The sequence below is a fragment of the Populus trichocarpa genome, chromosome 17, assembly GCF_000002775.5.
Source record: "Populus trichocarpa isolate Nisqually-1 chromosome 17, P.trichocarpa_v4.1, whole genome shotgun sequence".
Classification (NCBI taxonomy): Eukaryota; Viridiplantae; Streptophyta; class Magnoliopsida; order Malpighiales; family Salicaceae; genus Populus; species Populus trichocarpa.
In genome coordinates, this window is record NC_037301.2 from 13,235,068 (window position 1) to 13,262,791 (window position 27,724).

Sequence of the window (27,724 nt, forward strand, 5' to 3'; positions counted from 1 at the left end):
TTTTTTAATGTTTTTGGATCGTTTAGATGTGTTAATGTTAAAAATATTTTTTTTAAATAAAAAATTTGTTTTAATGCATTTCTAAAAAAAAAACATTTTAAAAAACAACCACTACTACACTCCTAAATTAATCTACTGTGTTTCACAACTTTCCTTCCAAACTTTCAAATGATAATATCCCATAAGAATCCTTAATAATAAATGATATGAAATAGAAATTTCCAAGAAAGTACCCACCTTTTTAGTTTTCCTAAGCAATTTAATTATAATTATCAAATCCAATTTAGGGATTAATTAAAAAAGGGTTTGAGTTATTGAGTTAGTTAACCCAAGCCAATTATTTTTATTAAATTAATGTAGTTTCACTTGTTTTCTTAAATCTTCTTGGTGTTGAAATGACTAGGTAAACTAGATTTTAATTTTTTAATTTCATAATTAAAATTTACATTGAAAATCTCAAATCTCAGGGTCACAATTTAACAAATAAAAACTATAAGAATCGAACTGAAACGTTTCTTGATATACGAGGACTGAAACGTAGTTTACCCTGAACAAGCATTCATGCAATATCCACAAATCCTCAGTGTCATTTGGTAAATTCAACCACAAACTCTAAGTATAAATACACCACACACAAATCTCACGCTATCTCAAGCTGTCATATATATATAATTATTCCACTCTTTCCATGCTGCTTCGCTCTTGCCGTGTAATCCCTCGAGAAACTCATCGCATTTTCATTTCCAGGTACTTCATTTCACTGTTATCGAGAATTAGATTCCAATTCCTCTTTTGCTTCTGTATTTGAATTCTCTTTCACGGAATCCGAAGATCGATCAGTTCGAGAAAGTTCGAAATGGCGCCTCCGATCTTGTCCTTGGCTCTTCCTTCAGAGACCGGTCGCGTTCTCAGCATTCAATCGCATACTGTTCAGGTATTCGTTTTCTATCTCTGTAGAGAATCTGAGGTTTTGATTTTCGTTTCCTGTTTGGTTCTCGAGAAAAGTGATTGCGAAAGTGAAGGGAGGCGAAGTGAGAGTTGAGACTTTCATGGTCAAAGTGTTGACTTTTGTGTTAATCTAAGCTTATACAGAGTTGAGACTTTCTATGGATAGTTGTGTTTGGTTGTGATTTGTGAAAATTTTAATTATTTGAGTGATTATGATAAGAAGTTTGAAAATTTATGTGAAATGTGGTTTTATAGGAAGTCGTGATAATAATTTGTAAATGTTGGAGGTGTTATTGGTTTTGGACTCATGTGTTGTGTGTTTTGCGAATTGTTGCATTTGCTTTTTGCTGTAAATATTGGATGGTGATAAAAAGGGACGAGTTAGGTGATCGGTGAAACCAGGAAGGTGGAGTGATGATTTAATTAATGAATGATTGGTTTAGATTGGTTATAAATGGATCTAATTTTCAAATGTTCTATCTTTGTCGTGATTTTAACATTTGTGGGTTTGTCACTTTGGGTGCGTGTGGAGCGGGGTTGACTGCGGTGTGTGCTTGCCTATGATGGTGACGTGGCAGATGTTTGTGTGTCTTTTATAGCATGTTGGCGTGCTGCTAAATTTGTGAACTGAATCTTCTTAAATTATTAAGAGAATAATATAAATGTAAATGAATTTCAGTGTGTACTCAGTTCATCTTAATCATGTCAAGATTAAGTTTAATCATCGTAATCCATGGACAAAAAGGGATATATAGTGCCTTATTGTCTAGTGATGTTCTTTATGAAAGAACATATTTTGCAAACAGATGAAAAAGGCAATCTTAGTGGGAGGGTTGGACATTATACTTTTAGTTCGCATGTCTGAGTACAGTCCAAACGTTCCTGATATATGTTCAAGCTGAATCTATCATATAGAACCTAATGTATCATTCCATTGAGGTTACAATGTAGTGGTTCCTATGGCTTATGTAGGTCAGGGATATCATGTTGTTCATCCAGGTAGTTATACATGCCATGGTGTCTGTAGTTTTCAAATGCATTCTTAATGTGCACTGTTGGCATGATTTTAGATTTGGTAGATTCTATTCCCATATTAACATTTGTATTGTCTATTTCCATTTAGGGATATGTTGGAAATAAATCAGCTGTCTTTCCTCTCCAACTATTGGGCTATGATGTTGATCCAGTCAATTCAGTACAGTTCTCAAATCACACAGGCAAGCTGCTTATACTACTTCACTCAATCAGTCTCAGATATACGGTGCGATGCTTGTCAATCTGTATAATTCAGGCATGGTCCCCTAGCCAAATTACAGGTCAGTTAATGTTTAATGGATCTGAAAATTGAACAGGATATCCAACCTTTAAAGGACAAGTTTTAAATGGACAGCAACTATGGGAGCTAATGGAAGGCCTCAAAGCAAATGACTTGCTGTATTATACTCATTTATTAACAGGCATGCCAAATGAATTGCTGTGTTATTTTATTTATTTAATTAATGAGAAAATTCTTCTTCTATTTATTTGGATTAGTTTTTGCTGTTATTTTGCAGGCTATATTGGTTCTGTTTCATTCTTGAACACCGTATTGGAAGTTGTCAAGAAGCTTCGTTCTATAAATCCAAAACTTACATATGGTGAGTGGATTATTCCAGCATGTTTGCTCTTTGCTTCCTCCTACCTCCAGAATAAACCCGCGGATTTTCAACTACCTGAATTGACTTTGACTACAGTGTGTGCTTCTTACTATGTTCATTAGACAACTTACCTGTTTGTTTTAAAGAATCATCATCTTTATACCACATGTGCATGTGAGCTCAAAGGTTATGTGATATGCATATCCATGACTAGTAAAGCTGAGTGAAGATACCTTTGAATTGGCCAGAAATATTGTTGTATTTGTTAACAACTTTGTCTATATATAGATCCTTGTCTGCATGTGAGTGATCATGGTGAAACTAAAGCCAGTCATAATATCAACAGAAGAGTTGTAATGGCTATAATTTCTTTTCTATCCATGGTAAGTTTAAAAGAAACTGGTCCAATGAACTTTGTGGACTTCAAGCTGGTATTTGTAGTGCTAGTAAGGCCTCTAATAAAGTCCTGTCTTGTCTATACAGATAGATTCCCTACTCTGTGTTTTTCACTTTAGCTCTGCTGTAAAAATAGAAAGGAGGTCATTGTTACACCATACATATTTTCCATTTTTTGTCTTCTTTATTCAAATGAAATATAGAATGTCTGTCCATGATGTTATTTTTCTTTTTAGTTTGTGATCCTGTTCTGGGTGATGAAGGGAAGCTTTATGTTCCACCAGAGTTGGTTGAAGTATATCGTGAGAAGGTGAGCAGTCCAAGTGTTACACCTGTTGGCATGCCTATGTTTTATTCTATACTAGAATCTTGGGCAAAGTTTGAAATCTCTGGGTTATGTGGAAGCAATATGCAAAACTTTACCCTCAATTGAGTTGGGTGGATCATTTTGATTAAACAAGTTGAGGAGAAAATAATTCTTCATTTGATCTAGATAATGGTTTGATTTGCTTAATAAATTTTTGATGCGAAGGTAAGTGATAAAGTTGATGTAATGGTGACAAAGTGGGTGACCTTCATGTTGCAGGTTGTTCCAGTGGCTTCAATGCTGACCCCTAACCAATTTGAAGCAGAACAATTGACTGGATTCAGGTATTTGTCGATGACATACAATAGAATGGTGAAGTGAAAATTTTGATTCTATATGATTCTGTGAATTTCTTACTAGCATTCCTAGTTTTATGTTGAACAATCTGTGAAACTGAGACTAGGGAATATATAACAAATTAGTCCATGACTGGTATATGTTAAATGTGAGATAATGGAATTACAATTATCCTGTCTACATTTGGAAATTTTAGCAGTTAAACCTCACATGGTTTCTTAACTAAAACATTTCCAGAAGCTTCTAAAATTTATACACAGCCAACTCCAAAGTCCCAAGTCCTTAAATATGATGAAATCTAAAGATTTCAATCATAAAAGGGGCTTCACATCTTAATAAGGCACCAGGACTCAGATTCATTCATCCATTTTGCAGTCTTTAAAAACTCTAATTTGTGATGGGGGCGTTATTCTTATTAGTTCAAGCTACTTACATCTAGGCATTCTGTTCATGTATCCTTCAATTGAATATTGCTAAAACTTTTATGTTGCACCTCTTCGTTTTCTGGCTCCCATATATTAGTGCTTTTATTCTACTTTCTTGCAGGGTTTCACCTTTTGAGGGGTGAATTTCTCAAAAGATGTAGTAGTTCATATAAGATTGTAACATATGAGAATGACCTTGCTTGTGCTATTGACTATGGTAGGAAGCTTTAGTTGTGGACATGTGCAATCCCTACTCTTTATGGATGAGAAATTAAAAGTAGCATGCTTTGTATCTCTTGGAGGAACATGCTTCATAAGTAGTTAATATGTACAATGACTTCAACCATGCAAATTGACTTGATATCTGCATATCAACTGGTTTTACCTCACGAAGATAAGATTTTCAATATCTTCATTCTGCCTAGGTTTCATCTTTATTCAATATGAAACTTTTGATAATTGACAAGTTTTTATCTGGGTCTTGCAATAATAGGGAATGGCTAGTATGTTGTTTCTCTTTGTTATAGCTTCTTCTTTCGTTCAATCTTTTGCCTTCTGATGAGATTCTCTATACAGGATTGTATCTGAACATGATGGCCGGGAAGCTTGTAACAAGCTTCATGCTGCTGGACCTGCAAAGGTTTTGCTAAACTACTGTATCTTGATCTTATTTTGAAACCTATTCATCTTCAATGGATTGTGAAATTGGAACTCTCCTTGGATTCCTGTTTCGGTGAATTGTATGTCCAATTATTGGGTAGCTTGATAACACAAGATTTATGATTTGTATGCAATATTTCTCATTTTCATGGCATGATTGTCATCCTAAGTTAGATTTTTCATTGAGATTGCAATTTCTTGTCAATTGCCTCACTTATCTACAAACATAGGATTTTTTGTAGGAAAAAAGGGTTATCTTAGAAAAGATCTTTTGTTGCAAAAATCAACCACATGGTCTTTAACTGCCTTGTGTACGCATTTATATAAACAAAATGGTTATAAAATGCATGTAATGTTGTTTGATGTTGCTATTGCTTTAACAATATGGTGTAATGCATGAATTTTGATGATTCACAGGTTGTGATAACAAGCATCAATATAGATGGTCACCTTCTTCTTATTGGCAGTCATGAAAAGGAAAAGGTGGGCACCATGATATGTGATGTAATATGTCAAGGGTTTACATTTCGATTTTGGTTCCAGTTTCATTTCTCCAGAATCCAAGGACTTGTGATAGTGTAGAAGCATCACATTTCATGCCATCACATGCTGTTATTTAGATGCTATTTTTTGGATATATATGTCATGAATTGATGAAAACAACTGCTTTTTTTTTTTGTGTGTGTACTTCTCCGTGGTTCCCTAAAATGCTTAATTGGATGAGTCAACTTCTTCTTTTTTTTGGCATAAACACTTCAGTTTCTAGTATCACTAATATCTTATTTGACACACACAAATGAAAACCAATATCAGATATAAAGGGAAGGTTGCTATATCTTCACAGTTGGTGTAAAGTCACATCTTTGATGACATAGATTCAAAGAGGCATGGCAATTTCTCCCGATCTATCGGATATCTGGTGTTACTTAATCAGATTGGATTGGATTTTTTTTCCAGTTTGATCAAGGTCAAATGGAGTTGGATAAAATCCAACCCAGTTTGACTGGAGTTGGAGTCAGAGTTAGGTGTGGGTAAGTGCATCACTTGACCGAGGCCTCGACTTGGCCCCCCCAATTTGTTTACTATTTTTAAAAAATATGTATAGATTTTTAGTAAAACATTTTAATTTTCAATGTGAAGCATGGAATGCAATTTTTTTGTTTATAGAGTATTTTAATGATTTTACACACAGATTTGAAGTTTAAACTATATTTGATGGTTTTATGATCCATAGATTTTATCTTTGAAATTTTGATTAAAAAAAAGGTTCCGGTCACTCTAGGGTGGAAAATTTCCTCTACTCAACCCTATCTGATTGGGTTGGAGTTAAAGTCTGGTGATGGTGATGGGTGCGGATGTTCCAGATCGGAGTCGGGCGGAGCAAAATCCGACTCCAATCTGATCCGTTGCCATTCCTAGATCCAAATGATATTTATCTAAGAGCATGTTCGCACTGTGTTCCCAAAAAATTTGAATTTTTTTTTTGCTTAAAATGAATTTTTTTTTTATGTTTTCAGATCGTTTTGATGTGCTGATGTCAAAAATAATTTTTAAAAAATGAAAAAAATTTCATTTTGATGCATTTCTAAGTGAAAAGCCTTTTGAACCGCTACCGCTAACGCTATCGCTACCACAATCCCAAACAAGCCCTAATCCTTCCACTTTCCACCTCCTTGCCTTAATTTAATCCCATTCATGTAATTTTTATATTCAAGTTTTCTATGTTTTTCAAGCGATGCATGCATATTCAATTGTATCCAACAAGTTTAGGAGACATACACTGAGGCGACAATTTCCTGTCATTTTACATGCCTTTTGATTGTAACCAACACATACCATTTCATTCATGGCCAAGAAAATAACCACGTTGATCGATATGCTGAATTGTGTGTTCAGATATTTTCATGATGCTTATTGCACAAGGTGGTTGAATAAGCCAAGATGATATACAATTATATCTTTATAGAGGAAAGTTCTAATTTCTTCTTATTGGTCTCTCTTAAAACTTGGCATCAGTCAATTTTTTGATAGCTATCTTGAATTTGGCACCAATCCTTTGTGTTTTTCAGCTTTAGGTCATTTTGGTTCTTGGCTGTTTTAGAGCATTGCTTCTATCCAGTATACTCAATATTATTGTCAGCAAAACATGCATCACCAGTTGAAAATTGTGTGTATATTTGTGCAACGGAAATTTTCTAGTTCAATAGTGAAACTTTGGGGCTTGATGTATGCTTGTGTAATTCCCAATATTTCTTAAATGTTATTCTTCCCCTGGTATTTTGCAGCATTTAGAATTACAAATAAGGTTTCTGTTCACAGTTGTAATGCTTCTGCCGGTGGTTTTTTTATAGGGCCAGTCTCCTGATCAATTCAAGATTGTGATACCCAAAATTCCTGCATATTTTACAGTAAGAATTCTTTAATTGTGAGCTTATTTGATATTTTGACTTGTAATGAACCAAACACAAACACTTTTTTGGTAATGATTTATTATTTTAATTTAACACAATGTGCTTGAAGCACAACCTTTTTCATGTTAGTATTTGGCATTTTTATCCTTTTTTCAGCTTCAACTTTTAAGTAGTATTATCTAGGGTTGCTTGTGCATGGTACTAAATATTTTCTAGTGTTATATGCTTGAAGCACAACCTTTTTCATGTTAGTATTTGGCATTTTTATCCTATTTTCAGCTTCGACTTTTAAGTAGTATTATCTAGGTTTGCTTGTGCTAAATATTTTCTAGTGTTATTTTTGTGAAGGATCGCGTCAGATCATCTGTATGTTATTAGCTTGCTAGTCAACACTATTAGAACATTGTCTTGTTAGTTAAGTGAAAGTTAGCTTTCTCTTCTTACTATTTTGGTGATTGTTTTGCATTTCTCTGAGAGTTTGAGACATTATTACATTTGGTAATTTCATGATGGAATTGTAGCATCTTAATGAAATAAAAATGAAAGTACAGTAATCAATTTTGGAAATATACAGTGCATGATTAAAATTGTAAAAGAAATCAGCAAGCTTTGTCTAGCCCTCAGGGGCAAGATGGCCAAGTGAGTTGCTATCATTAGATTGCTGGAATTCATTTTTCATGCTGCTTTTTTCTTCTTTTCTTCTTTCCTGTTGCCTTAATTGCATAGATGAATATTGGAAGCGTGGTAAGATGTGCAACCACATTCAAGGTAAATGATAGACACTCTTAAACATTAAGTTTCTTTAGTGCAAACTAACTCCATAAAGTGCAAACTACCTATCTGTGAGTGCTGTGTGTTGGGATTAATGCTTGATTAGTCCTTGATATGTCTCAGTGCAAGCTTCATCCTTATATTTTAGCTGCTTTATTGCCTAACATCCCCTGCCTTGGATACTCCAAATCAGAGCTATTTCTTCCTTTGTTTTCAAATCTCAGCTGAAAGCAAATGCAAAGCTTTTAAACTCAATTTAAACAATCACTGATTAATATAATTCATGTTTTATTCGTAACCACATTGCATTTACGGTCATAATTCCCTGGGATCTCTGAAGTAGACGAAGTGCAACTGAGTTGATGCTATTGTGAATTGTCTTATTTTTTGTGGGGTTTGATATTCATATGTCAAAATTTTGTATTCTTGTAATTTCATGTAGAACATTAGGAAGATGAGATGCATTCTCTTCTTCACTAAATAAAGACTTCATAACTTTTTTAAAACAAAGGTTAAAAGAGCAATAACAGAGATCAAGATTTGGTAATATAGTTCTATCCACAAAAAATAAGAAGGCTTCTTTAGTGAAGCTAACTCTGTTGTGAAACTTAATCGATCAGGACAGATGTAAGCCATAACTAGTTTGGACTTTGGAATTCAAACATTGCATCTTAACCCATATCGTATCAAACCTTAAGCTGTGATTTAAATCCACCTTTTTTGCCCTTCTGGTTGGAATATTTTGAATTATCGAGAAAGAAGTCTTTGACTCTTTAGCATAAATGTGCTCATAAGAAATTGAATACCATTTTTTCTTTGCAAGAATGCCCTAAGATGCTCCATAATAAAATATGATTTTTGCAAATGTTAACCCTTACGTTGTTGAGTTTCTTGCAATTCTCATTCGATTTAGCGAACTATGCTGGCATTCCTTACAAGATGCTCATCAATGTATGTGTCTTCTTGTGCTTGTAGGGAACAGGGGATCTAATGACTGCGCTCCTGCTTGGATGGAGTAATGTAATATCTTTGTTCTTGTCCAATTTTGAGTCTGTCATTTTCCTTTTCCATGTAGTGTTTTATTGCGTATCATTTTTTCTCTTCATGCAATCCAGAAACACCCAGATGATCTTGCAAAGGCAGCAGAGCTCGCAGTATCAAGCTTGCAGGTATGTCTCTTGCTGATATGTGATTTATACCATGTTTGTATGTTATGTCCCTCATGCATGGAAAAAGAGTTCCCATTTGAAATACTTGCCATATCGCGGGTAAATTGTGGTTGGGTAATTCTTTTGATGTTTCGACTACTTGCAGGCAGTTCTGCAGAGGACGTTGGATGATTATAAAACAGCTGGGTATGATCCCCAGTCAAGCAGTTTGGAAATTAGATTGATCCAAAGCCAGGATGACATTCGCCACCCACAAATTAAATTTAAAGCTGAAAACTACTCCTAAAATGGGTGGAATTTCTGTGTTGGAAATGTATTTTATTCTCGTAGCAAATAATTGGACACTCGTGGTTTTGTCCCACAAGCTATTCCGTTGAAGGCAGTAAAATTTTGCATATGGCAACGGTAGGAAATATTATGTTTTTTTTATATTTAATTTAGAAATAGGAAAAAGGAAGGAAAGGAATATTTTATATGCAAATGGATGAACGATGAAGGATAAAGCCTTTTTCTTCTTCTTTTTTCTTCGTGAAAGTGCAACGTAAATAATATTCTGTCATATTGTATGCCACACTTGAATTCATATCACATAATAAGTCGATCTATCTTTTCATATTGCTTGACAAGCCAATCTGCCTACTGAAATCGAAAAGGTTCATTCATGTTCACGGAAGTTTTTCCCTCGGGTGGTGGATCCAGGGTACCAATTAGGAGAGGTTTTTACAGCACTTAAGACTCAAAACCTAGTTATTATGTCGATTATGTACAGACACGAGGTTCTGAGAGAAACCCCAATGGATCATGGCTGATAGATGAACTGGGATGTTGAAGATGAATAAACAACCCCCTTGTCCTGCCACATCCATTTTCTCCAATTGCAATGCAGCAACTACCAGAGCACAGGTTTTTCTATCCATGACTTGTAAACTCAAGCAAGCAATTAAAATGAAGGTGGATCAGATGAGAAAACTACAAGCAATTTGGCATCTTCTGGTCTCTGTTTATATTTATACTTTTCAGCGGCACCATAGCTGCCGACAGAACCAGAGAAGTCGCTGGAGGTCATCCCAAATTGTTTGGTTGGGACCGACTTGCATCCAGATCATGGAAACGCAGAATGCTAATGAAGTCGATGGTTATGCTGACGTAGATGGTTTCATTTTTCCTGATAGTCTCTGTGTTTGAATATGGACAGTTTGAATATGGACTTGCCCAGATCATGGAAATGTCATGTGGGCACCATAGTTTTGTGGAGTGTTCCCAGAACAGATATGTCTGAGAATTATGTAACAAAATTGGTTCATCCCATTAATTTAATTATTGATGAAGCTTCTTATTCAGTGTGGTGTTCTAGCGCTGCTGCGATGTTCACGTTATTATTCTAACAGAACCCAAATCCAAGGAATGAATCAAGACCAGACAGCATAACCCTAACTTGCCAAGCTCAATTCAAATGCCTCCTGTTATGAAGGTAGTTGGTTTTTTCGTTTGGTTGCCATTGCGAGAGAAGCATGCTGAGTTTGCAGTCATCCACTTTGAATTACCTCTCTGTATTGCCTCCTTTTTCTAAAGAAGATTCTCCGAGTGCCATTTTTTTTTTCGTTTGGTTGCCATAGTAACGTTTGTTTAAGGTTTTAAGATAGAAGAAACTTATTTATTTTATGTTTTTATTTATATTTTTATAACTAGACACGGTTTTGTGTTAATATTTTATTTTCGTTTCTTCTATCTCGTGAAATACAAATACTGATAAGATTTTTCTAGGGAAGGACAGGCGTGCGTGTTGATCTTATCTGAAAATGGATAGGTATTGTTGTAATGTGGCAGAATAGTAATCAGCAAGGCAATAAAACCAAGTGGTAAAATCAACAGGTATGGTACTAAATGCCAACATGGCCAAATCAATGATCCCTGTTGAGTGACAAGGCAAGTCTAAACCATCGCCATTAAACTATTGCCATTGTAACCTACTACTCGCTCTTGGAAGTGGATAGGAACCCCTGAGGTCCCCATAGCCACCATCAAAATAAATAAATTATGGTTTACTAGTGTTGGCCTTTATGGACCACAGGTTTTTCTTGTGGATGCAATTTGTGCTTCCAGGCTTTCTCTAACTCCATCTACAGTCCATTTATAACCAACTTTCACTCCAGCTTCTCCATTCTCACTTCTCACCCTCTATACATGCCATTGCCCTCTCTCTTCAGGTTAGTTCCACTCGGTTTCTCTTACTTTTCTTGCTTTCAAGACTCCAGCTTTGAGTTGCCTTTTGCTTATGTTATTTAATAGTGTTTCACACTGTTCAGCATCTGGGTTTCTTTTATTTCTTCTCTGGAATTTGCCATTTAAGTTTATACAATTGAAGATATCACTTGTCACCATGTTTCATGTTATGGGATTGGGAATGCTTTTCAAGCTCTGAACTTAAAGCCCTTGGTAAGAAATTGTAAAGCTACATTCCTAAAGAAAAAATTGCATGCCTAAATGAATTAACCAAGTAGCTTTGTTGCAAAATAAGATGAATGGCATGTGTGTAACTACGATGAGAACTGAATTGTGGCTTTCTAATCTTAGTTCTGGTGCAAAAGTTTACTGTAATATCCTAAACTTTTTAATCCAAGTTTTAGGAACAATCAGTTCTTAAAGTTGAACCAAAATAAAAGGTGGTAGTTCCTCAGAAGTTATGGATTTGAGATTATGGGATTTGTGAGATGTGTTCAATTACTCATGTTTGGAGATCCAAGGTATCAATCATTTGACACTTTGAATGTTTTAAGATTTTAATAATGCATTTGGTAATCCTGTTGGTAAAATGTGGAGAAGACATTCGCCCAGACATGTCCATTGATTTAAATTTTGTGCTGGAAATTGCATTTTTATTATCTATCAGATCATAAACACATATGATTTGTTGGATCGATGCAGACTGAATTCATTGTTTTGTATGTTCATGATTTTGACCATGTGTCTATTAAGCAATTTGAAATGACGGGGATCATAATGTTTTGATATCTCATGATTCACATCTATTTGATATGAATTTTGACAGTTATGAAGAATAATCCCTTTTTAAGATTGTTCTAATAGTGTTCTTGTTCTCACTTAAGCATTGAGCTGTTGTGAGGGAAATTCTGGCTGGTATCATTTTATTCTTGTCTTGATCTTTCCCATGGCACTTAATGCAAGCAAGGTTTCGAGCAGCCCTTTTGTGACTCAAAGGAAACTTACCTCTACATCTCATGGAATCATATGTTCCTTTTCCAAGTCATTCCAAAAAAATAAACTACACCCTACTCATCAAGGAATTGAGCTTCAACAACTGAGCAGTAAGCATCTCTTGACAGCAAAATTGGCCTTCTCTGGTGAGAGTTTGCAGGGCATACATGGAAAACCAGTTAGTCTCATCATCTCTCGCAGATCTTCCACATTATGCCAGTCAACAAGAACTCATAGAACTGAAGAAAAAGAATGTACTAGACCATACAGTGACAGTTCTGATTCATCCAGGTCTGATTACATAATTACTTGTGTTTCACCACTTGAAATCTACCAGACATGTCATAGACATCCTTACTTTTATCATTGGACTTTGTCTTTCTGCCATTATCATTTCGGTTAATGGCTTCAATTTCACTGTGGCACTAAGTAATTTAATCCTCCTTGCAACGTTGCTTACAGTGCTAATCAGTAGCTCTTACAATGCATATTTCGTATGATTTAAGGTGAATAACAACCCATGCTTCTAACATGGAATGTCGGTGTTAGAAGTACAAATCTTAGCATCTAGGCTTGCGGAATCTGATTATTTATGTCAATGTTTATGTGAAGATATTGTATTGTCAGCATGGTCTGATGTACATCGCAGGTTTGATCTTACCAGTCATCAAAAAGATAAATGCTGAAGAATACATGATTTCACTGCACTTCCTTTAAAAGGAATTTCGTATTGTAGCTCGGCCGTATCTTTTTCCTGATTCATGTTCCACATGTTCTATCACTCTGAAAGAAAATTCTCTTTGTTAAGTTAGCAAACCAGGGTCACTTGTCAGTGTTTCTTTTGTTCTTTGGATCAACTTTCCAGTTTTGTGTAATTTGAGTGTAATAGATCGCCCTATTATTTTTCTATTTGAATCTATTTAGCCTTTGGATTATTGCAACTTTGAATTTACAGTACAAATAAATTGTTGGGTATCAGGGCACAAGTTGGAGAAAAGGAAGATGAGCATCAACTCATGTCTGGGAGAACTATTCACTCATGTCATGCTTTAGCTGAAGCATGTAGATTTGTATATAATGATGCCAAGTTTGTAAATGAAAGGGCTCGCAACGACATTATTTTACTTTCACGGTAACATACTGTACCATATATATGAGCGCCATTTCATGGGAAACTTTGCTTGTAGAGTTGGAATACTTCCTGGTTTTGATGATTGACAATGAATGCATATTGTGGGAAACTTCTGGGCAAACTAAACAAAATGAGCTATAACTTAAGTTTTTCTGAGAGAAAATATGATGTGCTGAAATGTTTCAATTTAGTTATGTTTAAAGTATTGGATGGACAGTTTTAAAGCTGTTCATTCTGATGCAAATGTTTTGATTTCATGTCCTTAATTAGTTTTATAGACCTTTGCTCATTATTTTCTTATTTTCTTCAGTGGGATATCAAGGCTGGATGCTCGTGCACGTAAAGGTGTTGCGATTCTTGGGTCTGGGTTTCTTAAACTCGATGGTAAATTCTCTGATCTTTCTGGCCAACATTTCTCAAAAACTATTAACCAATCAATTTCATACCACCACTAAAAATGCCATGCTTTGTCAATGTTGAAAACTAGATCAGATCAATTAATTTCATACCATTGAACATGTAGACAAATCCATTATATTGCATTTATGTTTATCTTTGTTCATGGCAATAGCTTTACTTTTTGTATTTTCAGATGGTTCCTTTTTATCATATTTTAAGGCAATGGCTTTTTTCTTTCTTTTCATATTTTAGGTGGGGGTTGAATAAATGTGATACGAAGCAACAATGAAATCATATACTTTCTGTGTGATGACTTTAAAGTCTCTTATTTAAGATTCCCCAGATTCTACTGTTTCATGTGTTGATCTTCTACCTTGCAGCTCGAGCAAGAGAGGACACTGAGAAAATTGACCGTGATGTGAAGGAAAAAGCTGAGCGTCTTCATCACATTGCTACTGTATGTCAATCTAGAAGTTAAATTTCTGGATTTCTGAAAGACAAATGATATTTCTTTCTCTTGGGTCTAAATATTTGTTTGAATACTTTACTTTGCTGCAGATCATAAAGGACAGAGCTCAAACCAAATTGAAAACTGCTGCTGACAAGCATTGGAGTGATGGAGCCTTGGAGGTACCTGCCTCCTGTTCTACTTCAGTGACTTCATTTATTCTTTATACAATGAATGCAACACTAAAAGTATAAATGCATCTTTCCTAGTGATGCATATCTGATATGTTTCTCCTTGATGGAATCTTTGGACACTTTTCCAGGCTGATTTGCGCCTTGCTGACTTCCGCGCCAAGCAACGTGCAATGGAAGATGCTCTAATGGCGTTGGAGGTGAGCTGACTGCCAATTCTTTTTTAATACGTAGTACTGATGTTTTGCAGATAAGGTTGTGAGATAACTTGTAAGATTATCTCATCATCATAGTTTTTCATGCCCAGCACCACATTACTTGCTTTGTTTTTGTAGTTAATGTAACTATCCAAATATAACTGAGTGTAAGATTTTATTATCCTGTGCCCTTTGGAAAGAATGATGAATTTATCTGTGTGGTCACAGTTTGTCAAAAATATCCATGAATTGATGGTGAGCAAGATGTACAAATTGTGAGTTCTTTTGTTGATGGCTTGTCTCCTTTGTATATTGATTTCCATCTTTCCCATCATTATACAAAACCACTCATCCCTGAATCGCTATTTCCTGACGTGCTTTTGGCTATCAGCCCGCTGCGTAAGGAGGAAGGTTCACTAACTGCTAATGGCATACTGGGAAATATAATGCTTGAGAAAAATGGTAGGACACTGGACTTCTTCCCTGGAGAAGTATCAACAGATCGCATTACTGCTATTCAGGTCCTTTTTAATTGTCATCTTATTATTTTGATGCAACAATCCTCGTCAATTGTTTCAGTAATTGTAAATCTAATATCATTTCATCTGATAATAAACAGGAAGCTTACTGGAGTATGGCATCTGCGCTCTCTGAAGCTGATGGAATTGACTATACAGATCCTGAAGAGGTCTGAAACTGCACTGATGTTTCTTTATGATGAGGCAATAAATATGATTCTGGTTTCAATGTGTTCTTATTCACATGTTTTTTCCTGTCTGGAGCAGCTCGAGTTGTTGGTTACAACTCTTATAGATCTTGATGCAATGGATGGTAAGGGCAGTGTATCGTTATTGGCAGAATGTTCAAATTCTCCAGATGTCAACACAAGGTAAGCTTCTTGAGATGCAACAACCCAATAAATACACTTTTTTCCTACTCTCCAACTACATTTTATACGAAGAAGTTTGTGTTTTTCTCTAGAAGAGGAATTTATTACCCTCCTTTATTTTATGAATTCCCGACACTTGGATTCTTTTACTAATATAGTTCTCAACGATTTCATCTTTGCCTGTAAGCTTTGAAATGTTTGATCACTGTCAGTAGTTGCAATTGCTGTGTGATCATTTTCAGTAATGTAACCCTAGTTACTTGTCTTACTGGACTAATTTATGACCTCAGCGCATAAGAATGTTCTACTTGCATCTTCCCGTGGACACCGTTACAGTGTTCTAAACATTTATCTGTGTTCCTTAATGTCATAAGCAACAGTTATAATAGGTATTAGTTATACATATATTGAGAGCCCTGGGTTACCGATCATGCTTCACAGAATTTTGAAGGGAGTGGACACTGTTGACAGAGCATCAACATTGAAAACCTCTAAGACTTTGAGACCAATAACTTCCATAACAATTATCATTCCTGCATCTTCTTGCTTCCCTTTTCTCGTTTATAGTTCAATTAATTTTGTGGTGCAGACAAGCACTGGCCAATGCGTTGGCAGCAGCCCCATCCATGTGGACTCTTGGAAATGCAGGCATGGGAGCCTTACAGGTACTTCAATTTTCTTTAAAAAAAAAGCTAATTCTTTTCTTAATGGCATTAATTTTCACTTACCATTCTCCTCGCAGAGACTGGCAGAAGATAAAAACCCAGCCATTGCCAATGCAGCATCCAAAACTATCCATGAGCTGAAGAAACAGTGGGAAATACAGGAAGGAGATAGTTGGAGGTTTATGATGAATCAAAAACCAGTTGAAGAAGTAGATAGCCAAGAAGACAATAACGACGCAGATACAGGTTGACAAGTACTCAGACACATATACTGTAGATATCTACATGTAGGCTTAAATAGTTGCAGGCTAACCCTTGTCACCAGAAAGTGACGGGTGCTATTGCAATGTAGAAGGCTGTCTTGTTCTAACTGTGCCTTGTTTTTATCATGTCTAAGCTGTGCTTAACTTTTCATATTTCATATGAGTGATCTATGAGAATTCAAAGACAAAGTTGGTCTTAATCTGTAAAAGCAGTGCATGCTAACATGGAAAAATATGTATGGCCTCTGCCTAATATGATACGAATAATGCTAGAGATACTTGAATTGTTACTAACATAAAGTACTGAGCTACTTAAATTGTTCTTAATCAGTTGTCCAATGTTACTGCAGCAAGAAATTAGTTATCCTTTCAATCTCTTTCTATATTGAAGTTATGTCAGAGGTACACCATTGATCTCTCATGACATGAACTTGCGTGTAAGCATCCAAGGCGACGAGTCTTGGTTTCGAGACTCCCCCGAGTAATAAAAAACAAAAATGCATGTATAGGTATCAAAAAGGTCCCACGACTTTTCGTTGGTTTTGTTAGTAAGTTTCTTAATTTTGAGTTTTTTTAAATTAATTTTTTTAAGTATTTTTAGATTGTTTTAATGTTTTAATATTAAAAATAAATTTTAAAAAATAAAAAAATATTTTAATATATTTTCAATAAAAAATTATTCTGAAAAGCAACATTTACCCGAAATAAGCTTTATTAAAATTAAAAAAAGAATTTTTTTTTAAAAGTCGGCATTTTATTTTTATTGTTCAAGAGGTGTGGAAAACTCTAGTTACATCCTTGAAGTTTTAAATTTTTATATATTTGGTACTTATTATTTGAGAAATTTATGTTTAGGTTTCAAAATTTATTTTGTTTGTATTTATTTGGTCCTTGTGAAAGTCATTGAAAAAATACTTATAAATTGTGATATTAATTATAATCATATAGTGCAATATTATTATATTTCAAAATTGTTATAAAATTATAATTAATATCATGGTTCATAACAATAATATTTAAAAAAATATTATGGTTCTAATTAAAATGTGATATTATTAAAATGTTGGACTTATTATCAAACTGTGTTATTTTATTAAAAAAAATTCATTCTGTGTTACTTAGTTTTTTATTTATTTTATGTGTTAATTACACAATGTATCCCTATAAGAGGGTTTTATTTTCAATTACAAGTGGTTTGATTCCTGAATTGCTCCTCTACTTACCCTTTAAACAGACAAGATTAAGTTAATTTTTATAGAGTTTTTAAGCATTCGTGGATACCTTGTATTGAAATTTCTTTCTCACCACCTAAAATTTCATATCATGAATAATAATCAACTTCTTTACCATATATCATCTAGACGAAAGCTTGAAAAAGGACTTTGGAACCTGTTTCCTGTATGAACAATGAAGCTCATGCAACATCAAAGTGCTAGGATTCGAGCATGCAAACTTGACAATCAAATTCGTATAAACATACAAGAAGCTCTATTGTGAAAGCAGCAAAAACTATACTGCTGCAAAAACTGAACTGCTGCAGATCTGGTGCATTCAAGTTCTAAATGCCAAGCAAACTATGAACATCCCGCATGCCAGTACCTTGCAAGATCCAAATGGATTGAAGTTAGGTAGAGGATCACCATTGGACCTTAATCATCTTACGGGCCTACTTGATTAATTACATCACAAATTCACATGACAACAGCTGATCTTCATCCATATCCCATAAGGGGTAAATCAAGGCACCACTAAGCAGGGTACAAGAGGTCCATCACTGGACCTAAATTCCTTCAAGAAATGGCAAAAACACATACAGGACCCTTCCCCCTTGTTAATAATAATAATCTCTCTGCACTAATCGACTTCTGGACCTGGTGCAATAAGGTTTGTGAACACAAGAAAAAGAAAAGAAATCTTCAAGGTCAAGTGTGATTAGATTCCTTGATTAACAGTGCTTATGCTACTTAATTCCAGGAATCAACTTTTCAAAAAGTAAAGGAAAACAAAGGCACCAAAAAGCAAAAGCAAGGAAAGAGAGGGGCCAGATCCTACCATACCAAATACAGCTTTATTCACACAGAGGCTCTTTGGTCACCATCATAATGCCCTAATTTGATCCACTCCCCCTCTCTTTTTCCACTCCCTTTTTCTTTCCTCCCATGATGTCTGCCACTGTTTGACACCAATGTTTCATCATTCCGATTCCTCCTTTCACTTTTACTTAAAAATAGTATCCCAAGTTTTTCTTCTCTCTTTTTTTTCCCACTTTCTGTAGAGTGCATGAACCTGAAATGTTCATTGATTTTGAAGTTGTAACTAGAACATCCCAGTTATAGTTGACATCACAGCAGAGAATCTCATGCATGCTTATGAAAACATGGCAACCTTATCTACATGCAAAATTGTGAAGTTGTTTGATGTTGAGGTTTTTTGAGGTTAAATTTAGTTGCAATTTCAGTTTATTTTTATTTTTATTTTGGAAAAGATATAACATAGAATGAGAGATGCCTTTCTTTTTGTCAATCTTATAATTTATGTATAAGAAATGATATTTAACCCAAAAAACAATATGAATAATTTTAAAGATATTCTTAGTGAATTGTAATATTAATGTGGGATCCAAATTCCAATGATGGATTTTTTTAAAAAAAAATTTCTTAGGAAATAGCATTATTTTAATTTTTATATATAAAATAAATTTAATCTCAAATCATTTGGTTAAACACTAAAGAAAAAAAGCTATGCGGGTTGAATTCTCAGTGTTGTTTGCCCAGTTTTCCATTCACATTTAAAATACAATAAAATATTCAATTACTAAAATAATAATAATAATATCAAATGCTAGAGAGAGCGCCTGTCTAACTGCGTCGTAGCAGGTGGGCCAATCCATTTACAAAAACTCTGGCCCACCAGCTCAATTCATGAGGAGGAATGTGGGCCACACCTTCCGCATGGTGTAATCAAAATCAATTCAAGTGGGCCCCCCATGGCCAATTTACAAGTGTTTGTTTATCCTAATTTATACTTTCTGAAAATGCGATTTACATGATTATGCCAAAAATGAAGAATGTATTTGTACACGTTACCTTCCTGGTTTATATAGATATTAGGGTTAATACTGAAGTAATTATGTGAGTCTATATCATAATTGTCAAATCCAATCTGGCTTGATGGCCGACTCACTGATTTAGAGTTTTATCTTAGCAGAATTTATTTTTGAACAACATGAAAAAATAAAATTTAAATAACTCGAAAAGTTAATTAATGACTCAGGTTAGATCCGTCCAATAATTTTTTTATTTTTATTTAAAATAATATTGTTTTATTAAAAAAAAACTCAATAAATTCAAATGAATTCATCGACCTATAACTTGAAAACCCAACTCACAACCCAAGTTTTAAACTGAGTTTTGGGTTAAATCAGATCTTATAATTATGATTTATATCATACTTGTGTTGTTATCGATTTATATTTTGATATACATTTCACATGCTAATCTAAATAAGCTCGAGTTTTTTTTTTTTTTTACATTGTTAGTTTATTTATTATTGTTATATTTTTTAATTTGTATTATTTAAATTAACTAAAATTATTAAACCCAGTCAAATTATTAAATGTATATCAAATTGTTTTTGCTTTTTTATGAGCACTCGCCTTATATCTTTTTTTGCATTTGAAAAAAAACTTTAGCCGACCTTAGCATAACGTGTGAGCTTATCTAGTTAATATACAAATGTAATGCAAGAGATTCATGAGTCTGAGATTTGATGTCAAGATTTTTTAAAAACAATTGTGATAAATTAAAATGATTGTTTTGGTAGATTATAAAAAATATATGGCAAGATTTTATCCAAGAGTTGAGTGCCATAAACGTGACCTATGCTATTATTAGCTTTACAATTCATCACTGTTACTATAAGCAAAAAATAAATCATTCTGAAAAAGCATCATTGCTTCTCTTCTCTGCACAGCTCAGCCTTTGTTGCCGTGTCTGATCAACAGAAACATTCTTCATCCCCTCCCTTTTTTAACGTCTCTCTCTCTCTCTCTCGCCACTGAGTGTAACAAAAGACAAGAGCAGGAAACCATGGCAGGCAACAAGTTTGCAACCATGCTACAAAGAAACACACACAAACTCACTGTAATTCTAGTGTATGCAGTTCTTGAATGGATTTTGATCTTTCTCCTACTCCTCAACTCTTTATTCACTTATATGATAACCAGATTTGCCAAGTACTTTGGCCTTAAAAAGCCTTGCCCTTGGTGTTCCAGGATTGATCATGTGTTGGAGCCTGGAAAGAACACCAACTCTTGTAGAGATCTTGTGTGTGAGACTCATGCATCTGAGATTTCCAAACTGAGTTATTGTTCAAATCATCAAAAACTAGCTGAGACACAGAATATGTGCATGGACTGCTTGGCTTCTCGGCCAAATCACAGTGATCAGTCTGCTGGAATGACAAGGAGGATTGCTTTCTTTACTTGGGTAAGCAAGGATGCAATTGAAAATGGTGAAAATATTGTCTTGTGTTCTTGCTGCAATGAGAACATAAACAGCAATGTCTACCCTCCTTATTTGCTGTTCAAGCCTTCCTGGGATTCTTTGAATTACAGCAAGAAAGGAGATTTGATCGTAGGAGAGATGGATGATGAAAAAATTGGAATTGACTGCAAGGAAAAAAGCAAACCTGATATCTTGGCACATTATACTGACCATGAAGACAACAATGAGATTGAAAGAGATGATGGAGAAGGACAACAGGATCATGAAGAGGCTGCTGATGAACATCAAATGCTATCTGATGGTGGAAGTTTTGGCCTCAAAGATGCAGTGGAGCACTGTTCACGGTCTGAAACAAACTTGCAATGTGATGAAAAGGAAGCTTATATTATGGAGCGTGACTCGTACGGTATGAATTCTATTCATCAAGGTTTTGATGACAGTATGATTGAATATTGTTTTGGAAAAGACAATTCCATTGAAACCATCCATCTGCATTTGGAGAGAAATCTTGGCTGTGACTTTAATCGTTTAATCCCTGTTGAACTGATTGATTCATCAACCACCGCAATTTACGAATCCTGCAACTTAAAGGAAGAACTTGCCGAGGAAATTCATCAAAATGGAACAACTGATTCTGCATCGCATATCGAAATGAATAATGAAGAAAACACAAGTTACGCAGAAGTTGAAAGCGTGAATATAGCAATGGATTGCTGCGACAAATCTTTAGACTCGAATTGCACAGAGATGAAAAAAGATCCGGACAGCAAGGAACGCAAACAAGTCATGTCTCTAGAAGAAGCTCAAACATTATCCCTTAGTGGAAACAATGTGGATATGGTGGAAACCAAAGAGCCGGATGAGTTTCCAGGTATAGCATAACTATTCATTTATGGAAATCTCAGTCATTGCATTTCTTTTTTCCTTGCTTGTCTGATCTACTTTTTTCTTGAACATTATTTGCTTAACCAACATTGTGCAATTATCTAATTTAAAAGCAGCTCATGAGGAAGAAAATAATGACTGCAACTTGTTGACTGGGCAAAGCAAATCCAAGGACTTCGTAGAGCTCTCTGATTTTGCAATCAATCAACCACAAGATCAAGAATCAACAATATCGCCGTGCGTGCAAGAAGATCACTCTTCTGTAAATGGCAATGAAGCAGAAATTCTCAATGCCCCTGAAAGTAATGAATGTGGTAAGCAGAACTCGATTTCTTACCTACTCTAATAATGCTTGCTCAATTTAATTACAATGGTCGGCCAAATAAGGGGTACATCTATTGTGATTTTGCTACACTAGGTCCAAACAACAGAGAAACGACTACCATAGAAGAAAAAATGATGTCAGCAGATAATAACCAAGAGAGTATAAATCATCATTTATCTTCGCATTTGGAGTCTACTGAAGCTGAGGAGGAAAAGTTTCCCGAGACACCTACTTCTGTTGACAGCGCTCACTACTTGCATAAGAAGCTTTTGATATTTGAGAAACGAGAGTCAGGGACCGAGGAATCTTTAGATGGAAGTGTGGTAAGTGAGATGGATTCCGGTGATCCAGTTCTTACGATTGAACAGCTGAAAACAGCACTTAAATCTGAAAGAAAAGCTTTTGGAGCATTGTATACAGAACTAGAGGAAGAGAGGAGTGCCTCTGCAATAGCTGCAAACCAGACAATGGCTATGATAAACAGGCTTCAAGAAGAGAAAGCAGCAATGCAAATGGAAGCATTGCAATACCAGAGGATGATGGAAGAACAGTCTGAATATGACCAGGAAGCCTTACAACTTCTAAACGAGCTCATGGTCAAGAGAGAAAAGGAGAAGCAAGAGCTTGAGAAAGAGTTGGAAGTGTATCGCAAGAAGGTTTTGGACTATGAAGCTAAAGAAAAACTGAGAATGATGAGAAGAACAAAAAATGGAAGTATAAGAAGTAGAGCTTCTTCTGCTACATGCAGCAGTGCTGAGGATCTTGATGAGCTATCTATTGATCTCAATCGTGAAGCGAAGGATGAAGATGGTAGCAGCAGTATCGAAAACCAGGAAATTGGTAGCAATAATACTTCTAGTGATGAAGTCGTAAATTTGCAGGAAATAGCACTGGATTATGTGAAGCAGATAAGTGCTCTTGATGATCCCCTGGCTGAATTTGAGGAAGAGAGGCTGTCTATTTTAGATCAGCTCAAGGCATTGGAGGAGAAGCTACGAAATTTGGATGCTAATGAATACAATGACGATATGCCTTCGGAAGAGCAATCCTCTAAGTATACTGTCAGAGGATTCGATGAGATCTATGAAATAAGCACTCCAGAAGAAAATGGGATTTCAAATGAATTGTCAAAGAATGGAGATTATCCTGAGAAGAAAACAGTGAGTTCCATGGCAAAGAACCTCCTCCCTCTTCTGGATGCTGCTGATAATGAAACTGAAGAAGGGTTTATATTCAACGAAAATGTTGAATCTGAATTTGTCAGAATGGAAAACTCTTTGGTTCCCAAATTTGATTTAGACAGAAAAAAACTAGTAATTGAAGAGGAGGTAGATCATGTTTATGAGAGACTACAAGCTCTTGAAGCAGACAGGGAATTTCTGAAGCATTGTATGAGTTCAATACAGATGGGAGACAAGGGGACGGATCTTCTCCAAGAGATCTTGAAACATCTGCGTGATCTTAGAGCGGTGGAACTACGGGTAAGTAACATGAGTGAGGAACCTCTGGAGTGAAGTTACGCCTACCAGCCATGAAAGAGGAGATGAGGTAAATTTTCTTTTCTTTTCTTGCTAATCATTCCAAGTTCCAAATTAAAATCTCAGTTAACAAAATATCATAATACAATAGGATTTCAAATATCAACACAGCTAATTTGTTTGACAATCCAGATCCCTTTCTCATGGATGAGAAGGAAAGCTTGCTCCGCATCAAGAACAGGTCAGAAAGTTTGAGGAACTGTGTTTTCTGCAAAATACCAGGAAATCTCCTGATGGAGCAGGGGATTCCTGGTCTTTAGTTTGTTTCCGTCGGTGAATGATATCCACACGCACAAAGAAAAAAATTAAGTCTCCCCCACCTTCTAAATGTTCTCTTTTGGGTTTTACTGAAAAGGTGTAAAACCCAAAATTTTGCAGCATCTCCTCCTAGCAGCCTTTTCCCAGGCAAAGGAGAAGGACGAAAAGGATTGCACAAGTAACCTGGTTTGATGGTTTTGGCTAGGTTACTTGCAAGTAGACTAAGCTTTGTATTTACCTTTTCCATATCACACTCTTTTGTTTTAGACAGGAAAGGGGAAGGAGGATTAAGCCTTCCTTCTAGTTTTTTGCATTGGTTAAGTCATCTGGGTTGAAATACTGTGTCAAAATTGTGAGTGATGGTTGTCATTAATTTTATTTTATTTTATTTTTTTGCTTTTATACACTTCCCTTTCACGACAATATTGTAATTTGGACAGATTGCCATACTGAAAGAAGAATTGCTACCATGTTCTGTTCATTTCATCAATGGTGAAAATTATTGGTAACAAACTCCTATAATAGAATTTTCCCATGCTGAGTGAAGGAGTATCAGTCCTGGATTTAGAAGAAAAAAAAAATTAAGATGGTAACTGGGAAATGAAAAGATTTGCAGAAAACTCATCCATAATGGAATCTATTTTCTCAGGCATATTAGCCACCTATCAAACTGAGTTTTCTCAACTCAGGTTTTAGTTCTTCCAAAGAAAACTTGCATGATATAAAGATCGCATTCTATGTGAAGGCATTGTTCTGGAGAGGTCATGTGATCCTATCGGCAGACAACCTTGGGATAGGAAAGATTAGCAAAGAATAGACGCTCAACATAGATGCACAGCAAATATAAAAGCAGCGAAATAAGAATCCATGGAATTGATTGAATCCGAACATACTTGCAAGAAGAATGTTGATAAAGCTGGCAAATCCATCTGTCATGCAATGTGTTCTGCTGTACTAGATTTAGTTATCTCATAAGAATTTTCAAGGTTTTCACAACCAAATATATCATAACCATAAACCAGCTCGCCAAACAATTTGGGTGTGGCTGTGTTTTAGGAAGGGAGACAGTGAATTTATCCGCAGTCTGAGAGTCAATAAATTATGAAATTTCACTTATTTTTTTAAGAATTCTGTCATAAAAACCCAAAAAACTCAATCAATTAATACAAAAAGTACCTGGCAGCTCCTTGGTACAGGTTAATAAATTACTCCTCTGAAAACTCAAACAACATTGAGTGCTTGTACTTGTCTCCAGGTACAACAACAATAGAAGGGAAGTTTGGTTGGTTAATGGCATTTGGAAATCCTTGGGTCTCCAAGCATAATCCTGAATGCTTTTCATAAACAGCCCCACCTTTCCCAGGAACACCATTCACATAGTTAGCAGTGTAGAACTGCACACCAGGAGCATCTGTCCACAAGTTCAGCACCCTGGAGCTTGAAGGGTCCTTCACTTTGGCTACGTGTTTTAATCCTTCCTTCTTTTCCCCATAGTCAAGGACATAGTTATGGTCATACCCTAGGCCAGGGACTTCCCTAATCGAGCTTCCAACTTTCTTCTCTGAAGTGAAGTCAAAAGCAGTGCCTTTAACTGGCAAGAGTTCACCTGTTGGGATTGAATTCTTGTCCACAGGGGTAATCTGAGATCCTGATATCTGAACTAAATGCTCGAGCACATTCCCAGAGCTGTGACCTGCTAAATTCCAGTAGGTATGATGTGCTAGGTTAATTGGAGTGGTCTTATTCTTAGGCACTGCTTCCATATCCAACCTCAAGGTTTTGCTCGAAGTAAGCGTGTAAGTAGCGGTCACAATAACATCCCCTGGGTATCCTGATCACAGAAAAAATCAGTAAATTGATCTGTATATGATAGAAATGCAAGGGAAATCATTAGAACAGAAAATGAGCTGACCTTCCTCCCCATCATGACTTTCATACTTGAAGGTAATCGATGGTTGCTCACCATCTTTCTGCTCCACAACATCCCAAACCACTTTGTCAAAGCCCTTATTCCCACCTGTAAAGTATGCCAACAAGGTATTCATCATAACTTGAAACACTTAATCCATAAAATTTGTGCAACAATAAATTCCACACATTAAGAATCACAACTTCAGCAATTCAAGGACTGAAGTTCATCAAATTACAGAGGGATGGATTAGGAAGCAGCTCTTAAATTTACTAACCAAACTACTATTAATACAAAATGTTCAAGCCACTGCTTCTTCTTTTTTGGCTCAAAGCAACGATAAGCAACCTTTTCTTCAATTTATCCCTTTTCAACACCTATGAAGAACTGCAGCTAGATGTTTTGGGTCAAGTGAAATTTTAACACGAAAGTGTCATGAAGTGAACAGTAATTTGAACTGCAAAATTGAGATTCCTACGCTTGTTGCTGGATTTCAAATCTTCTCGTCTTACTTGTAGGCATTATCAAGGGGGGAAATTTTGTCACTAAGCCACAGTCAGCAGAACTAAAAATCTTAATCAAAGGAAAACACGATTGTTCCATATCACTGCATAACTGATTGGCACTGATTCATGCATGATTGAAATATTAGGAATTTAATTCTAGCATACCATGAAGACTGTTTGGCCCATTATTTTTAGGCAAAGAGTAATCCACCCCATTGAGATGGAATTTCCCCTCTTTAATCCTGTTTGCAACTCGACCCACAATGCAACCAAAATAAGACGCATTGTCTTTCTGCTGAAACACCAACCAAGAGAAGGAAAAAAATCACATCATCAGTAACCCTAATATGCTAGAACACAGCAAATTTCAACTTCATCTTTCAGAAATTAATCCTCGTAGAGGAATCAAGATCAAGCAAACCCCACCAAAAAAAGAAAGAGAATAATGGGAAATCAAAATCAGTCCTCAAGTTCACCAAACTTCTGTATTTTCCCAGGAGCCAGACAAAACTTTCCATGAAAACCGTGTCAAAACCACAACTTTTTGCAGCCGAAGCAACCGAAAAGGACAATCTCACTGTAAAACAAAAGGAGCCACTGAAACTCACCACATATGCTTCAATCGAGTCAAAACCAAGGACAACATCAGCAACTTTCCCTACAAACCAGACAAAAACACAATCATTACATCAACCACCCCTCAAACACATAACAAAGAATCCAACAAACTAACTACAAAATATACTGAAACATATGCTGAGAAAGAGAAAGGAAAAGAACCATGCTTGTCAGGGACATAGAGAGAAGTGATGGTGGCACCGTAGTTGGTGACAGTTACACGTATGGTTCCATTGTTGAGTTCAAAGTGTTCAGCTTTTGCATCAGCAGCAGTAGTACTCATGGCTGGTTGTTTAGTCTCCTCTGCAGTGTCAGAGGACAAAATCATCAAAACAGATTTGATACGGAGGAAACAGAAGAGGGCTTTTGCTGTTACGTGGCTTCTCTTCTTGTTGCAGAGAATCTGAAAGTTTGATGATTAGCAGATTTTTCGGATTTGGATAAAATATTTCTTTTTGGAGACCTGATCAGTCTGTAGATAAGGTCATTGGGTGTGATTGCTTGTGGAAATGGAATTGACTTCAACCAAGGATTCCTGTACGACGTTGTATATTCCATGGTTATATAATCTGATCCAGGTCATCCCGAAGCAAGCTTATAACTAGCAAGCCTGATTTAGAGATCAACATGGATTAATTTTTATAAAAAAAAAAAAAAAAATCAACAACTTTTGGAACCGTGTTTTGACTATATTTTTAT

General features: G+C 35.6%; 4 protein-coding genes across 18 annotated transcripts; 3 read left to right on the top strand and 1 right to left on the bottom strand.

Annotated features, from left to right (window-relative positions):
• Positions 1 to 592: 592 nt before the first annotated feature.
• Positions 593 to 9,609, top strand: LOC18106645 (pyridoxal kinase). 7 transcript variants are annotated; one of them, XM_024589451.2, is made up of 14 exons: positions 593 to 747; positions 832 to 934; positions 2,072 to 2,165; positions 2,301 to 2,405; positions 2,502 to 2,585; positions 3,218 to 3,291; positions 3,568 to 3,632; positions 4,647 to 4,710; positions 5,148 to 5,213; positions 7,082 to 7,138; positions 7,868 to 7,909; positions 8,888 to 8,932; positions 9,028 to 9,081; positions 9,227 to 9,609. In XM_024589451.2, exons 1-14 carry the CDS (start codon positions 689 to 691, stop codon positions 9,365 to 9,367), a joined length of 1,053 nt encoding a protein of 350 aa, XP_024445219.1. In that variant the 5' UTR covers positions 593 to 688; the 3' UTR covers positions 9,368 to 9,609. The 7 variants fall into 7 exon arrangements, with proteins under 7 accessions (XP_024445219.1, XP_024445220.1, XP_006372584.1 ...); XM_024589452.2 differs by lacking the exon at positions 2,301 to 2,405 and having other exon boundaries at positions 2,072 to 2,264; XM_006372522.3 differs by lacking the exon at positions 7,868 to 7,909.
• A 1,510-nt stretch (positions 9,610 to 11,119) lies between these two features.
• Positions 11,120 to 16,808, top strand: LOC18106644 (senescence-associated protein AAF, chlorolplastic). 4 transcript variants are annotated; one of them, XM_024589447.2, is made up of 13 exons: positions 11,120 to 11,288; positions 12,189 to 12,588; positions 13,277 to 13,429; positions 13,740 to 13,813; positions 14,209 to 14,285; positions 14,387 to 14,458; positions 14,599 to 14,667; positions 14,893 to 14,939; positions 15,056 to 15,185; positions 15,284 to 15,352; positions 15,450 to 15,553; positions 16,143 to 16,218; positions 16,296 to 16,808. In XM_024589447.2, the coding sequence occupies exons 2-13, from the start codon at positions 12,251 to 12,253 to the stop codon at positions 16,467 to 16,469; spliced, it is 1,383 nt and encodes a 460-aa protein (XP_024445215.1). In that variant the 5' UTR covers positions 11,120 to 11,288; positions 12,189 to 12,250; the 3' UTR covers positions 16,470 to 16,808. The 4 variants fall into 4 exon arrangements, with proteins under 4 accessions (XP_024445215.1, XP_052304154.1, XP_024445217.1 ...); XM_052448194.1 differs by lacking the exon at positions 13,277 to 13,429; XM_024589449.2 differs by lacking the exon at positions 12,189 to 12,588 and having other exon boundaries at positions 11,127 to 11,288.
• Positions 16,809 to 20,353: 3,545 nt separating this feature from the next.
• LOC18106643 (myosin-binding protein 3) lies at positions 20,354 to 24,473 on the top strand. Of its 2 annotated transcripts, none has more exons than XM_024588942.2 (4): positions 20,354 to 21,857; positions 21,985 to 22,185; positions 22,290 to 23,744; positions 23,867 to 24,473. In XM_024588942.2, the coding sequence occupies exons 1-3, from the start codon at positions 20,570 to 20,572 to the stop codon at positions 23,708 to 23,710; spliced, it is 2,910 nt and encodes a 969-aa protein (XP_024444710.1). In that variant the 5' UTR covers positions 20,354 to 20,569; the 3' UTR covers positions 23,711 to 23,744; positions 23,867 to 24,473. The 2 variants fall into 2 exon arrangements, with proteins under 2 accessions (XP_024444710.1, XP_006372580.2); XM_006372518.3 differs by having other exon boundaries at positions 20,357 to 21,857; positions 21,988 to 22,185.
• LOC18106642 (uncharacterized) lies at positions 23,570 to 27,611 on the bottom strand. Of its 5 annotated transcripts, none has more exons than XM_024588943.2 (6): positions 27,188 to 27,610; positions 27,016 to 27,065; positions 26,573 to 26,702; positions 25,905 to 26,009; positions 25,169 to 25,823; positions 23,570 to 23,718 (listed from the first exon to the last, which is right to left on the bottom strand). In XM_024588943.2, the coding sequence occupies exons 1-5, from the start codon at positions 27,351 to 27,353 to the stop codon at positions 25,198 to 25,200; spliced, it is 1,077 nt and encodes a 358-aa protein (XP_024444711.1). In that variant the 5' UTR covers positions 27,354 to 27,610; the 3' UTR covers positions 23,570 to 23,718; positions 25,169 to 25,197. The 5 variants fall into 5 exon arrangements, with proteins under 5 accessions (XP_024444711.1, XP_024444712.1, XP_024444713.1 ...); XM_024588944.2 differs by lacking the exon at positions 23,570 to 23,718 and adding an exon at positions 24,366 to 24,550; XM_024588945.2 differs by lacking the exon at positions 23,570 to 23,718 and having other exon boundaries at positions 25,078 to 25,823; positions 27,188 to 27,328; positions 27,402 to 27,611.
• Between the last annotated feature and the right edge of the window lie 113 nt (positions 27,612 to 27,724).

Coding starts and splice junctions, on each gene's coding strand:
- LOC18106645 (XM_052448195.1), top strand. CDS start 689: ATGCTGCTTCGCTCTTGCCGTGTAATCCCTCGAGAAACTCATCGCATT. Junction 2,586..3,217: donor AAATCCAAAACTTACATATG/GTGAGTGGATTA, acceptor TTTTCTTTTTAG/TTTGTGATCCTGTTCTGGGT. Junction 7,139..8,887: donor AAATTCCTGCATATTTTACA/GTAAGAATTCTT, acceptor TTGTGCTTGTAG/GGAACAGGGGATCTAATGAC.
- LOC18106644 (XM_024589447.2), top strand. CDS start 12,251: ATGGCACTTAATGCAAGCAAGGTTTCGAGCAGCCCTTTTGTGACTCAA. Junction 13,430..13,739: donor GACATTATTTTACTTTCACG/GTAACATACTGT, acceptor TATTTTCTTCAG/TGGGATATCAAGGCTGGATG. Junction 14,940..15,055: donor GTGAGCAAGATGTACAAATT/GTGAGTTCTTTT, acceptor TTTGGCTATCAG/CCCGCTGCGTAAGGAGGAAG.
- LOC18106643 (XM_024588942.2), top strand. CDS start 20,570: ATGGCAGGCAACAAGTTTGCAACCATGCTACAAAGAAACACACACAAA. Junction 21,858..21,984: donor AGAGCCGGATGAGTTTCCAG/GTATAGCATAAC, acceptor CTAATTTAAAAG/CAGCTCATGAGGAAGAAAAT. Junction 22,186..22,289: donor CCCTGAAAGTAATGAATGTG/GTAAGCAGAACT, acceptor TTGCTACACTAG/GTCCAAACAACAGAGAAACG.
- LOC18106642 (XM_024588943.2), bottom strand. CDS start 27,353: ATGATTTTGTCCTCTGACACTGCAGAGGAGACTAAACAACCAGCCATG. Junction 26,703..27,015: donor ACTCGATTGAAGCATATGTG/GTGAGTTTCAGT, acceptor TTGGTGTTTCAG/CAGAAAGACAATGCGTCTTA. Junction 26,010..26,572: donor TGGGCCAAACAGTCTTCATG/GTATGCTAGAAT, acceptor CATACTTTACAG/GTGGGAATAAGGGCTTTGAC.